Source organism: Magnolia sinica, chromosome 19, assembly GCF_029962835.1.
Source record: "Magnolia sinica isolate HGM2019 chromosome 19, MsV1, whole genome shotgun sequence".
NCBI lineage: Eukaryota > Viridiplantae > Streptophyta > Magnoliopsida > Magnoliales > Magnoliaceae > Magnolia > Magnolia sinica.
Window position 1 is genome coordinate 38,346,499 of NC_080591.1, and position 13,875 is coordinate 38,360,373.

Genomic DNA, 13,875 nt, shown 5'->3' on the forward strand with positions numbered 1-13,875 from the left:
CTGAAAAATTCTGAAAAAATATCTAGAAAATAAATAATAATGGAAATATTTCAAATATGTATTCATTTTTTGTTTTGAACATGTTTATGGTAGTGTAACGGTCCACTCTTTGGTGAGAGTGTTGTATCGGGTTGTCTCGTGAATTGTTTAATATGATTGTCTCTAATGTTTACACATCAAAATCAAGCATTACAACTAAAAATTAGAAAAAGGCATAAATACTGTTTTTTCAATTTTTCAAAAAAAGGCCCATGAAGATTTTATTCGCTCAAATCACTTCAATTCACAGTTTTAATCTTAAAAGCTATAGTAAGAGTGGTTGAAATATGTTGTAAAATGGTATATGAGAGTTTTTGGAATGAGAAAAGTGAAAAAGATGAGAAAATTGAATTTAAATAGGAAAAAAGTGATTGTTTTTCAACTGTTACGGGAGTTGTTATGCCTTGTAACGGCCTTTACGGCCACCGTAACGGCCGATACGATCTCAAAAAACTAACTGCCCCTTTTCACCCCCGTATCGCGTAACGGTCATGGCCGTTACCTATACGTATCGGCCTTTACGGGCGTATCGTAACGGATACGGAACACCTAGTCAATCCACACTCCTTTTTACTGTGCAGCAAAGTCTCTGCTTTCATTGCAAAACATGTTTTGAAGATTTCCAGTCTAGCAAGTTCTCCTCATGGTCTCTAGTCTTATTACTTTCTATGCAAATTTTAAGTTCTTTGGTTGTGTTGACAAACCTTTAACAATATCAGATGCAAGTTTTTAATGGTGCAGGGTGCTCCTTGCTTTGGAACTGTAACAAGCTTGTTGTTTGTGCAGTGATGGATGGGATAGAACAACTCAGTTGGTTTCACTAGCTAGTTTGCTGCTTGATCCTTTCTATCGGACATTTAAAGGGTTTCAGGTATTTGCTGTGATCAATCTCAATTATGTTTTCTTTTGGAAATTTTACTTTAGCATGTTTTCATTCTTATGCTCAGGGGGAAGCTATTAAGAAATGCACAAGATTCTCATTTCTTACATGTGACATTAGTAAATTGATCTCATACACAACTAGTCTAAGTAATTCCTTGCTTTTGCAAACTTGGTTACTAATATGGGACAATATGACCCCCTATCCCTGAGCGATATTTGTAACATGCCAAGGGGCTTTATCTGTCCCAGTGTTGCTGGGTGATACTCATCTGATTGGCTCTTTTTTCTGTCTTGACATGGGAGCAGCGAGGGCCCTAAAGGGAAAATTCTGTGGAGGTTCTCTTCTCGCAGACTTGTGGGCTAAATAATAGATGCTTAGGCAACTGTTTTTAAACATGATATGTTCAGGATGTCTAAGTCGCTCAAGTCTTTTGAATGTGGCCTCCTTCATCACCTCCTCTTTCCTTTCTTGATACTTGCATTTGTAGAGAGAGAGAGAGAGAGAGAGAGAGAGAGAGAGAGAGAGAGAGAGAGAGAGAGAGAGAGAGAGAGAGAGAGAGAGAGAGATGTTGATGATGATGATGATGATGATGATGCGTCGCCGGACACAGGTACTATGTGCTGACTGGTTCGACAATCTGAACCATCTACCTTAAGAATCTTACACTGAACGGATTTTTGATGGCTCACAATCAACTCACACTAGGCGAACGGGTTATATGAAACATATATACAATGCTGGCTCCACACATGAATATTGAAATTTATTAAAGGAAGCCAAAGGCAGCCTAAAAAACGGAAAAGAAATAAAGCAAGCAGGCAAAAGAAGCCCGCAACAAGAAACAAACAAGAGAAAGCCAAAAAGGAAAAAAAAAACCCTAAGAAAACCAACTATACAACTTGAACTAGAACCAACAAACACAAAACTGAAAGTAAGAAGAAGAACAAAAAACAAAAGACCAAATGATATAGAACTACACAACTCGAAACTATGGCAGACCAAAGGCCTGAGAAGAAGGTAGAGCACAGCTAGTCTAGCAGCCGAGAAACCGCCGAGCTATCCTCCAATATGAGATTGTAGGCCCAATCCTTGATATACCGAAAGATGAAGCCAAGGACTCTGGAAGGAGGAGTAGATAGGTTGCAAAAGGTTCAACTGTTCCTCTCTTTCCAAATTTCTTAAGGCTCGATTGGGAGCTTGTAAATAGAAAGTAAATGGTAAATGGATTTGGAGGTAAATGAATTGGGAGTAAATGGCTTACAAAGTTGTGTTTGGATGGGAGTAAATGAAATGCATTCGAAATCAAAATATTTTATTTGGAAGGGAGTAAATGGGAGGAATTGGAATGTATTTGAATTTTTCAATATATTCATAGGAATATATGTGATGTCCCAAATCCGCTTGAATATCCCAACTTAGTGTACATGTGCGATATTTAATAGAAGTATCGTAAGAAGCCCATTGACATGTATACTTTAGCCAAAAATGAGGATATTTCAAGTCTCGGGTAGGCCACAAACTTGTCTATGTTTTTTAAGTATCCATTTAGATGGCCATCCTTTGGATGGTTTGGATCATTCTTTTGGTGTGATTTTAGTGATGTACCCAATATTTGCTTTGTTTTGGAGTATCATTAGTGTGACATGTGTATGGAGGACATGTGCATGGCGACACCTTTATTTACACCTGCAACTCTCCATGGGAACTCAAAAAGGTATTTCACCCCGTTTACTTCCAAATCCTCTTTCATAGAGAGGATTTCAATTAAAATCACATTTACTCCCATTTCATTTCATTTACATGCATTTATTTCCATCCAAGCACACCTTATGTACCAATTACCTCCATTTACTCCCATCCAAACGGCCCCTAAAGAGAAGCTAAGATTTTGAAATGCCAAACCTCTTGGAAGTCACTACTGCCTTTTCCCATTCCATTCTAGGAGAACAAGTTAACCAGACACTGTGCTTGGCATGACCCAGGCGATGTGAAACTTGAGGATAGAAGACCAGATGTCTTTGATGAAAGGGCGATGGAGGAATAAATGGCCGATGGATTCCTCATTAGCCTTGCAAAGGATGCAAACATTGGTGAGAATCATGCCCTTACGATGCGTGTTATCTATCATGAGGGATCTCCCTCTAGCTAGGAGCCAGGTGAAGGCAATAACCGACGAAAACATTATCTGATCCATAGAACTCCCGCGAACAATTTAAGAGAAGGATTTTCTAGCGAAGGTGCCTATTGTTGGCGTCTCATCCCCATTGTTCGCTGTGGTATGGCCCACCTGAGATGTGGATTGAATTTATTCCCAAATACTAGCATTCAAGAGCCAATCTGATTGACTGAGTGGATTTCACATATACAACATGGTGGGCCCTAAAAAGACTGGGTTGTTTTATGTTTTGCGGCGTTGTAAAGGATACCAGTCATTGAGCAAGTGTATTACCAGTTTTGTCTGAGTGGTGTTATTTGATACGTTGGCTTATGGTGCTTGTTACACATGCACTTAGAAATTGTACATGATGCAAACATTAGCTCAAATTGACAAACTACATTATGGGACACCTTATTGTTGAGCCAATCCCAAAATCAAACGATCCTAACCTCTTATCAGTGGCCACTTGTTTGTTGAAATAGGAGTGTTGGATAGGGTGTTACTAAAAAAATCCTATCATATAGAGTCGGGTTCAAGAGAATCTAGGAAGATCAATGTAGGGAAGATTATGAGGGAGATTGTAAAGGGAGTTTAAGAGCCGATCACGAAGAAGGGAAATGAAGCAAAAAATCTACATAGTTGGGGTAGGCAAGGGTGGTGGGGAGATGAGCCAAGGGTCAATGCTAGGGCAAAAAGAGGAAATTAGCAGTCCCATCAACCATGTGGTCGAGACTGGTTGGGAGGCTGGTGTTGAGGAAGAAGCATGGTAGGTGGGAACAAAAGTCAGTTGAGAGGTGCATAAGAATGGAGGAGCTCATTCTACATAGAAGGGAAGGGGAAGGGACTAGGGAAGTCAGGAGGGTGTTCAGAATGGTTGCAATAGTGAGGAAGGTGCCAGTGCTGAAATGGAAAGGGACTAGGGAAGTCAGGTATGAAAAATTAAAAACTAGAAGAGGGATGTTTTGCGGTAAAGGGAGATTGAAATTGAAAACATCCTTAGCAACATATAAGCTCTTGACATAAAAGTGAAAGAGGCAAAATTGTCGAAGGAGGAGAAAAACTTGGGAAGCTCGAGAAAGACTACTCGGGCCATGTTAAGGAAGAAGAGATCAAATGGAGGCCATGCTCGTGAGCTACTTGGTTAAAAGAGGGTGATAAAAACACTAGGTTACCATAACATTGCGAGTCCTCGGACCAGGTGCAACAAGATTAGCATCATTGTTGTGGAGGGTGATAAGATAGATGAGAAAGACAGGGTATGCGAAGCGGTGGTTAAATTCTATGAAGAGTTGATGTCGATAGGATGGTGGATGAGATCAAGGATAGATAACCTTTCTTTCAAGAGTCTGTTAAGGTAAGAGGCTAATTTGCTTTAGAAACCTTTTAAAAAAAAGAAAAGAAAGAGAATGCTGTGGAGCTATAATGAATTCATTAGGTAGGGACAAAGCATCGGGCCCAGAAGGATTCCTTTTGGTGTTCTTTCAAGTTTTTTTGGGAAGTTGTGAAATGGGACATGGTGAGCTTCGTGTCGGAACTCTTTGAGAGGGGTCAACTATTGACAAAACTTGGGGCATCTTTTATCGTTATCATTACGATGGTAACATGTGCAGAGAGCCTGAGGAATACATACTTATCAGCTTGATAGGTGGGCCATATAAGATTTGTGCCAAAGTTTTAACTTTCAAATTCCAAGTAATTTTGGCATGTGTATTGAAGAGTCGAGGAGTTGTCATAATGGGATGACAAATTATGGATAGTGCACTTATAGCCTACGAGTGCATAGATTCGAGGTATGAGGATGGGGTGAAAGGAATTGTTTGCAAGGTGGATATTGAGAAGGCCCATGACCATATGCAATGGGACTTCTTCAAATACATGCTGGGCCAAATTGGGTGTGGAAGGAAGTGGGTGGAGTGGATGAGGGAGTGTGTAAGTTCAACAAGATTCTCGATTATAGTTAATGGGTCTCTGAAAGGCTTCTTTAAAAGCTCGAGGGGTATCAGGTAACAAGATCTGCTCTCACCCTTTCTTTTCATGGTGGCTGTTGAAGCCTTGGGTAGAATGTTGGATTGGGCAAGAAGTTGGTCCTTTTTATGGGTTTAGTGTGTAGGAAATTGAAGCCCTCAATTTCTCATCTCCAGATCGTCGACGATATGATGCTTTTGCATCATTGACACTATCATGGTGGACTAGTTGAGGATGATTATAAGGTTCTTTGAAGAAGTGCTAGGGTTGAAAGTCAATATTGTTAAGAGCGAGATGTTGGGTGTTTGCATATCCATTGTGGAGGTTGAGTAGGAATCTTTGGGTTCATGGCAGGCTCCTAACCCTCCACATACCTTGGTCCACCCTTATCCCTGGGGAAGCCGACCAAATGTTTTTGCGGCATGGTGATGGAAAGGTTTAAGAGGAAATTATCGAGGCGGAAGAGTCGATACTTTTCTCTTGGTGGCTGAATAACCCTCATTGAAGCAACCCTGTCATACTTGCCAATGTACTTCATGTCCTTATTTCGATTCTCGAATGCAGTGTTGGTTAGGTTGGAGAGGTTGAGGGAGTTTTTGTGTCTGGGGTCAAATGAGAAGAAAACATTCTATATGCTAGGATGGAGGGAGGTGTGTAAATTGTATGGAAGAGTTGCCATAAGGGATCTGGAGCTGATTAATCTTGAGCTACTGGGAAAATGGTTGTGGAGATTTGGGACAGAAAAAGGGCACCCTTTGGAGAGAGACCATTGCTGATGAGTATGGTTACCAGGATGGTGGGTGGAGTATTAGGGATTCATCACTATATCAAGCGGCGACTATCTAGAAAGGGGTTGAGTTTTCCCATGGTAATGGAGAGCAAATATGCTTTTGGGAGGATGTGTGGTTTGGCAAATGTTCCTTGCAAGCTGCATTTTTGTGATTGGCCTACCTTTCTATAGAATGCAATATCAAGGTTGCTTGTGTTTCTCTTGTTATGGGGAGTTGGTTGTTTGGTTTGCCCCTTGCCATAGGTTTCTTCTTGATGATGAGGTGGAGTTTGTATTGCTATTGGATCATATCCAACTATTGGTTAGTTTGCCCCTTGCCATAGGTAAGAGGGAACAAGATAGGATGGTTTTGTGGATGGAGAAATTAGGTCATTTTTCGGTTCGCTCCTACTATGAGCTTTAAGCACAAAAGTGGTGGGGGCCTTAAAGTCTATAAATGGAGAACCAAGGTTGGGGTGGGACCCACGAGTTTTCTCCAGGCACCATAGGCCAACTAACCACTTTTACGATCCAATTTGGTGGTGCGATTGGGGCATCTTGAACCCAACAAGTGCACGTGTACTCTCTATTAAGAAAAGTTGCTGCAGTGGTGTTTTTATAAGAAAAGTTGTTGCAGGGGGGTATTTTGTAACATGTATTTTTAGATAAGTCAGCCTAGTAGTCCTTATATAGGGTTTTCTTGGGGAAAAAGAAAAACATTGTAAGCAGATTTTCTTTTGAAGAAAGAACTTTTCCCTTTTAGAGGTGCCGACTCCAATACCACCACCGGTGCTGATTTCGGTGAGATCTATCACTTCTCCCACTCTAATCTCTGATCGTCTTCTAATCCTCACATCTTCTCCTTAAAACCCTTTAAATCTTCGTTCTTTCTATTTATTTTCTTTATTCTTGTTGCCCGTCTGCTATAAATTTGGTATCAGAGCGTAGGCTTTGCTGATGTTGACTCGCACATGCAGTTCGAACTGTGGGAGATCTATGGATGAGTAGCAAGATGACATGCTTGCACGCATGGCGGATCAACTCGACTACTTGGTACATTGCATGGATGCATTGGAGATGCGAGTGGAGCGATTGGAGTCGAGGAACAGCGGAAATTGTGTACCCACAAACCCTACACGTGACATGGAAGATGGTGAGGCGTCCAAACATCATGTGGTGGAGAATAAAGGTGAGGCTCCTGCAGGAAGTGATTCATGTGGTGATGTTAATGACTTGGACTGTCATAGCTGTGGTGAAAAGGGCATTATGTAGACTCCGGAAAGTTAACGTTGTTTGCGCAGAAGAAGAGGATAATGAATTAATGCGGGGGCATTTTGACACCAGGCTTGAGCGGGGTGGCCTGTGGGATGCAGGGGCACACTTAGGGTGGGCGGCCCGTAGAACCCATGGATTTGTGGCTCGTGTGAGGCGGAACCCATGGATTTGGGACCTGGGCTATGAGATAAAGGGATTAATTTGCTATGCTCTATCAGTTCGAGCTTTTAGAGCAAGTGGTTAATTGTCCTGCATCATGAACCGAAGAGGGAACTAGATCCATGTGAGGTTGATGTACGGCAAGAAGAAACTTGTGAGTGTGGCACAAGAGACAGAATATTGGCTGTTGTTCGGAGAGTACTTGTAGCTCCTAAGAAGGACGAGACCGAAGATTGGCAACTAACCACTCTTTTTTAAACTTTGAGTTAGGTGTGGTGATAAGGTATGTAACCTAATTATTGATGGAGGAAGTTGTTCAAATATGGTATCACAAGACCTAATTGAGAAGCTTCAATTGCCAGTGGAGGCCCACCCACAACCCTACAAGAGTGCATGGGTTAATAAGATGACCATTCCAGTATCTATGAGGGCTTGGTAAACTTCAAGATAGGCTACTACGAAGGTTCCATTTGGTGCGATGTAGTTCCAATGAACATCTCTCATATACTTTTTTGGACGGCCTTAGCTTTATGACTGAAATGTGTCTAGTGACAGAGAGGCCAACACATTTAGCTTCAAATTTAATGGCAAGAAGATTCTCCTTACACCTATGAAAGCAAGCGAGCCAATGGAGAAGAGAGCCAAGCCAAAGAAGTCATCCATTGTCTTATCTATGGGGCAATTTGAGGGAGAGGCATATATGGAGGACAAAGCACTAGAAATGGAAAGATCCATGAAAAATCGCAGTGAAATTTTACATTCAACCTCATTGATTGTAATGCGAAAGTCAATCTTGTGACAAAGCATGTAAAGGTCGCTGAGGAAGCCATTGTCGGCTGGGAAAAAGGCAGAAGCTGAAGCAACCTATTTCAAGGAAGAATTGGAGGATCCATTGTGGCAGAGAATAGCTGCAGAAGAAAAGATAGTTCACTTGGATGCGGCCTTATGGGGAATGTACGCAGCAGCTACGATTAGTCCGGGAAGATCAAGAGCAAAAGATCCATGATGCTGTAATGAAGAGCTCAAGAGAATTTGAAAAGTTATGAATAAACCTAGAAGAGAAGCTAGCAGAAACAAGTAAGAAGCTTTCAAAGTTAGGTGATGGCAACAATCATCTGCGTAAGATTATTCAGGTCGGGGAAATTTTGGTTGAAGATTTAAGCCCAAGTCCCAGGTGGAGGCTGATTTTGATGCTTTAGCGGCAAGATTGGATTCTATGGAAAAAGAGAACGCTTCTTTGAAATCTAAGGTTCGTATGGTTGAGAAGGAATTTGAAATACGGAACGAAGAAAGAGGATTTTATCGTAAATTAGCTGACACATCACACAAGCTACTCTTGGAGAGTGTGAAGAAGATTGCAAGGTTAGAAACAAAATGCCAGAGATTACGTCTTCTGGTTCGAAACAAGTTGCTAGGTCCTGCTGTTTTTGCAAAAATGAGAAGTGAAGTTGAATGCCTAGGAAGGGACGTGGGAGAGCCAATGAGGGAAAAAAAAAAAAATCAAATCTTTCAATGGGAGGTTTGACAGTGAAGGATTTCATGTCCTGATCATATGAACCAACTTTTGCATCGATATCTGAATATGGGTACAATGAGGATGAAGCTATCTGTGCTCAAGCAGCTTAGACCTATGGGAAGTCTAGTGGTTGCATTTCACATTCTTTATCTGTTTACAGTTGCCAACTTCGCCAATTGAATCAGGTCAAGATCATTTTTGATTTTCTCAAGAATGGCTTCCAAGACATCAGCAGTTCCTTGGATTAATCTTTTGATGATGATTCAGTAGCTGATGAAAAGATCCCATTCTTAGCTTGTCTGGCCAGTGTTCTGAAAGAGAACTCAATTTACCCCTACCAGTCTCCAGCTGGAAGCATGCGATTTCCTGATCTCATTGCTGGATTTATGGGGATATATCGTCACATGGCTCTTAATTCCGATAATGTTGTTGTATTCCCTTCAAGCGCTGTTGCGATTGAGAATGCTCTTTCACTGTTTTCACCACGGATGGCTGTTGTTGATGAACATCTGACCAGGCACTTGCCCAAGGAGTGGCTAACATCTGTGGCAATTGAGGATGACAAGTCTGCAGATGATGTCCTTACTGCAATGGAAGCTCCTCACTAATCAGATCTAATGATTGAGTTGATAAAGAAGCTGACACTACTAGTTGTCATTACAGGCATGGAACATTTTGAGAGGGAATGTGCCAGGATGAAATCTGCTGAGATGATTAGCTATGCAAGTTTTGCAATCTTGACACTCAATGACGCAGAGTTGTCCATTACAGAGCCAAAGGACTCATTATCGATTCACATGAGCATAGATCAAAGCTTGCTGCCTATTCCTTCAGCTGTTAAGGGTACTGTCTTCAAGAGTTTTTCTAGGCAGGATCTGGGTGATTCCGAAACTGATGTTAAGAGTGCGATCCAGCAGTTTCTAAAGAGCAATTATGGGTTCCCAGCAAATAGTACTTTAGAGTTCATATATGGGGACTTCCCACTGGTTCTGTTCAACAAGATGGTCCTTTGCCGTGTCCAAGAAGGTAGCACTCTGCTTTTTCCTACTGGCTCAAATGGAACTTAGGTGCCTACTATAAGCGAAAAGATTGAAGATGCATACAACGATCAGTTGGTGCCTACTAAGAATGACAGATATTATAAGTTCCTTGTCAAGTGGAAGGGTAGACCAGCTTCCCATTGCACCTGGATAACAGCTTCCAATTTTTCAGTGTCTCGATCTGGATTTGTACAAGAGATACCAAGCTGCCAACTCGAGATGATGGGGGCCTTAAAGTCTACAAACAGAGAACCAATGTTGGGGTGGGACCCACTGTTTTCTCTAGGCCTCACAGGCCAGCTGACCACTTTTACAATCTAACTAGGTGGTGAGGTTGGGCCCCCTTGAGCCCAACAAGCGCACTTGTGCTCTTTGTTAAGAGAAGTCACTGCAGGAGTGTTTTTGTAAGAAAAGTTACTTCAGGTGGGTATTTTGTAATAATTATTTTAGATAAGTCAGCCTGGTAGTCCTTATATAGGGTTTTCTTCAGGAAAAAGAAAGGCATTGTAAGCTGATTTTCTTTTGAAGAAAGATCTTTTACCTGGTAAGAGGTGACGACTCCTCTTCCTCATCTTGGTGTTGACTCCAAGACCACCACCGGTGCTGATTTTGGTTAGATCTATCACTTTTCCGACTCTAATCTCCTATTCTAATCTCCCACCCTCTTCTTCTTCTCTTCTAATCTTCACATCTTCTCCTTAAAACCCTTTAAATCTTCGTTCTTTCTCTTTATTTTCTTTATTCTCGTTGCCCGTCCGCTATTAGTAGGGATGGTGAACCCAAGAAGATGCAACATGTGTGGTGTTATGGAACTCCGAAGGTTGTGGCTTTCGGATGGTTAGTCGGAAGGGAGTGTCCTAACAACAGACAACCTTCATAAATGGTCGATGGTGATCCCTCATGTTTGTAACATGTGTATGATAGGTGCTGAGTCGGCCAATCAGCTTTTCATGCATTACTAGCTTTAGAGCTGTACACGAATCGAGTTAGCTCAGTTAGCTTGTTTGACTTGACTCGAAAAAGCTCGATTTAACTCGGTTCGAAATTGAGTTCGAGCCGAGTCGAGTTGATTTTTTGAGCTTGAAAAAAATTTCTAGCCGAGTTTGAGCTTACCCGAGCTCGACTCAACTTGGATCGAACTCAACTTGAATCAAACTCGGATCGAACCAGTTCACTCGGTTATTTTGATATATTGATGTTGCTCAGCAAGTGTTTGATGAAATGACTCAGCGAAGTGTCGGTTGGTGGTAAGGAAGGTATGGATATGAAACAAATACCCTTGTATCTTGATTTTTATGTTCCTTACTGAGTGTTTGATGAAATACCTATAAACTGATGCTGCTGCTTTACATTTCATGAGAAATTGAAAGTGCACTTCATGTGTTTGAGAAAATGCCACTGAGGCTCGATCTTGGCTCGAACTGGCCCGAGCTGCTGACCGAATCAAGTCGAGCTGGCCAGTCAGGCTCGAGGACTGAGCCGAGCCAAGTCGAGCCGTGCCAAGCTCGACTTGGTTTGACTCGTGTACACCTTTGACTAGCTCGTGCGCTTTGTGTGAAGCAACTTCCTTCGGAACTTTAATATATCTTGAATGATGCCAAGTTCTGTCGGCATGCTCTTCATGGCTTGGCATAGTGTTGGCCTTTGGAAGCAAGCAAGGGCTCTTTAATGACTATTTGTTGGCCGACTTTTAGATGATATGGGAAGAAAGAAATGGGAGGTGCTTTCAAAATGAGAGCAATATAGGGGAGCGGGTCACTAGAAGGACCATGTTATATGTTGTGGAATGGGCTTCTTGCTTAGATGGGTTGAAAGATTGTAAATTTTCCTTTCTTGGGCTGCATTTTTGCCCTTTTGGGTTGTATTGTTTGCTCAATCTTGGCGCCCTCTTAATAAAATTTATGTTGCCTTAAAGAAAAAAAGAAAAAGAAAAAGAGTTGGTTTCAGGTTGCTCAATGCCTCAACCTGAGCCCAACCTGTCTCAGAGGCTAGTTGGGGATTTTTAGCCCGAGCCCAAGCCGACTCAAATTTCGTGTTGGGCTGGTTAGGTTCAGGTTGAGCCCGACCCAAGTTGCACCCCTAGGTGCGCAACAGTGTCACATTTACACAAATTGTATTATAGTACATGGTTATGTTACCCATTTCAACGTGCCAGACAACATAGGTTCACTTTGACTTTTGTGAATATTTGAGTGTTTCGAAGTGAGTTGGAACTTGGAAGTAATCACTAGAGAAAATGTGATGCATCATATAATAGAGAAATGAAATAATGAGAGTGTTTTAGATTTTCTTTGCTACCATGATTATGTAGTTCTTGTTTGAATTTTTATTGTGGGCCTTGTGGCAAAATACTACTTGATGATGTTTGGCCCATCTTTAAAGCTCCTAATTCTGAGATAGCTAGACCTTGTGTCAGTAAATTAGAAATGATGCTTCGTTTTTGTGTGAAGTGTTTTATGCTGAATTTATCTGTCTTTTTTTTTTTTTTTTAAAAATAAATAAATATATATATATATATATAAAGAAAATATATTTTTAAGGATGAACTTTATTAATAAGGCCCAAGGGGCAAAGCACACAAACAAAAGCAAGAAAAAAAGGAGAGTAGAAGACTTGATACAACCACCTAACCCCTGACTTGTTCTCCAATACCCTTATGATCATGAGCACCTAATTTATGGTAAAACTCATGGGATGACTTTTATCTTTGAATTGTTAATCATTCCTTTCCCACCAAATGAACAAAAGGGCAGCCGACAAGGCGAGGCGCCATTTCCATTTATTGGCAAAGACCCTGCTCCCTTGTGCCAAGAAAAAGATCAGATCCCCAATAGAGGATGGCATAACCCAAAGAACCTTAAAACACGAGAGAATGTTGTACCACACCCCAGACGCAAAGGGGCAGGGGATAAATAGGTGCTCCATTGATTCTTCACTCTTCATACACAATAGGCAAATATTTGGTAGAACCATATCTCTCTTGTGAAGGCTGTCCATGATTAGGATTCTATTTTGGCCCTCTAACCAAGCAAAAGCCACCACTTTCAGCAAGGCCCAATATTGCCAGATAGGAGCTGATAGTACCAGATAGGGCCTGTGAAGCAGGTAAGGTCTGTAGGGTAGGCCCCATGAATTTATCTGTCAACGTTAGGTTGTTGATAAAAACCTCATATGACAAGTAACAACTATAGTAATGTTCGAAAATAAAAAACCATAATGTCACTAGTTCCTTGCATCTATTGATTGTATACTTCAAATGTAATTAGCATATGCATCTGGACTAAAAAGGACATAGATGGAACATAAATCATCTTTATCGTTTTACAGGCACTTGTGGAAAAAGATTGGCTTGCATTTGGTCATCCGTTTTCAGATCGCATGGGCATGCCTACAATATCTGGAAATAGTACTATGTCCTCAGAATTACCCAGACAATCTTCAAGTGGGAATGTTTCAACTTCACCAATCCGTACATCTTCAGGAACCTTGCGCACATCTTCAACTAGCTCTTCATCACATCCACAAACATCAAGCAATTACTCTCCCATATTTTTGCAGGTGCATTTATTCAAAAGATTCTTTTTTAGATGTCATTGTGAAATGTTTATGAAGGGGTTAATGATATTGTGGCACTTCATACCATAAGTAATGTTGGAATGATATTTGATGTACTTTTTACTTGTATAGTAGTACATGCTCAAACATGACTAATGCTTCTATATATGCTTTTTTATTGCCCCTTCAATGCAATTGTTCCTTGAATATATGCTTAGATTCAACAAGTGAATAGAGTAATGTAGTCTTCTATTTGGTTTACAATGTGTCTACTTGCATGAGAGTCATTATGCAAGATCACCTGGTGCAAAAACAAGTGGAACCACTCATCATGTGGGCCACCTAGTAGAAAACCATAATTGGTTATTCCAGAAACACCCATCATGTGGGCCACCCAGTATAAAAGAATAGATGTCCATTGATTTGATCCAAAGTACATGCCTATCCCACCTAATGAGTCAACTAGCCTGATTTTTTGTGGGCCCAACTTTTCGGATAGGTTTTATCTCATGCACA

The 13,875-nt window shown here is 41.1% G+C and overlaps 1 protein-coding gene across 7 annotated transcripts in view; it reads left to right on the forward strand.

Annotated features, from left to right (window-relative positions):
• Positions 1 to 13,875, forward strand: part of LOC131235711 (phosphatidylinositol-3-phosphatase myotubularin-1) — a 124,651-nt gene that overhangs the window by 96,249 nt on the left and 14,527 nt on the right. For all 7 annotated transcript variants that reach the window (XM_058233024.1, XM_058233023.1, XM_058233020.1 and 4 more), the window contains 2 exons: positions 826 to 910; positions 13,132 to 13,362. In XM_058233024.1, coding sequence (XP_058089007.1) covers positions 826 to 910; positions 13,132 to 13,362 — 316 coding nt within the window. The remainder of the gene's footprint in view (positions 1 to 825; positions 911 to 13,131; positions 13,363 to 13,875) is intronic.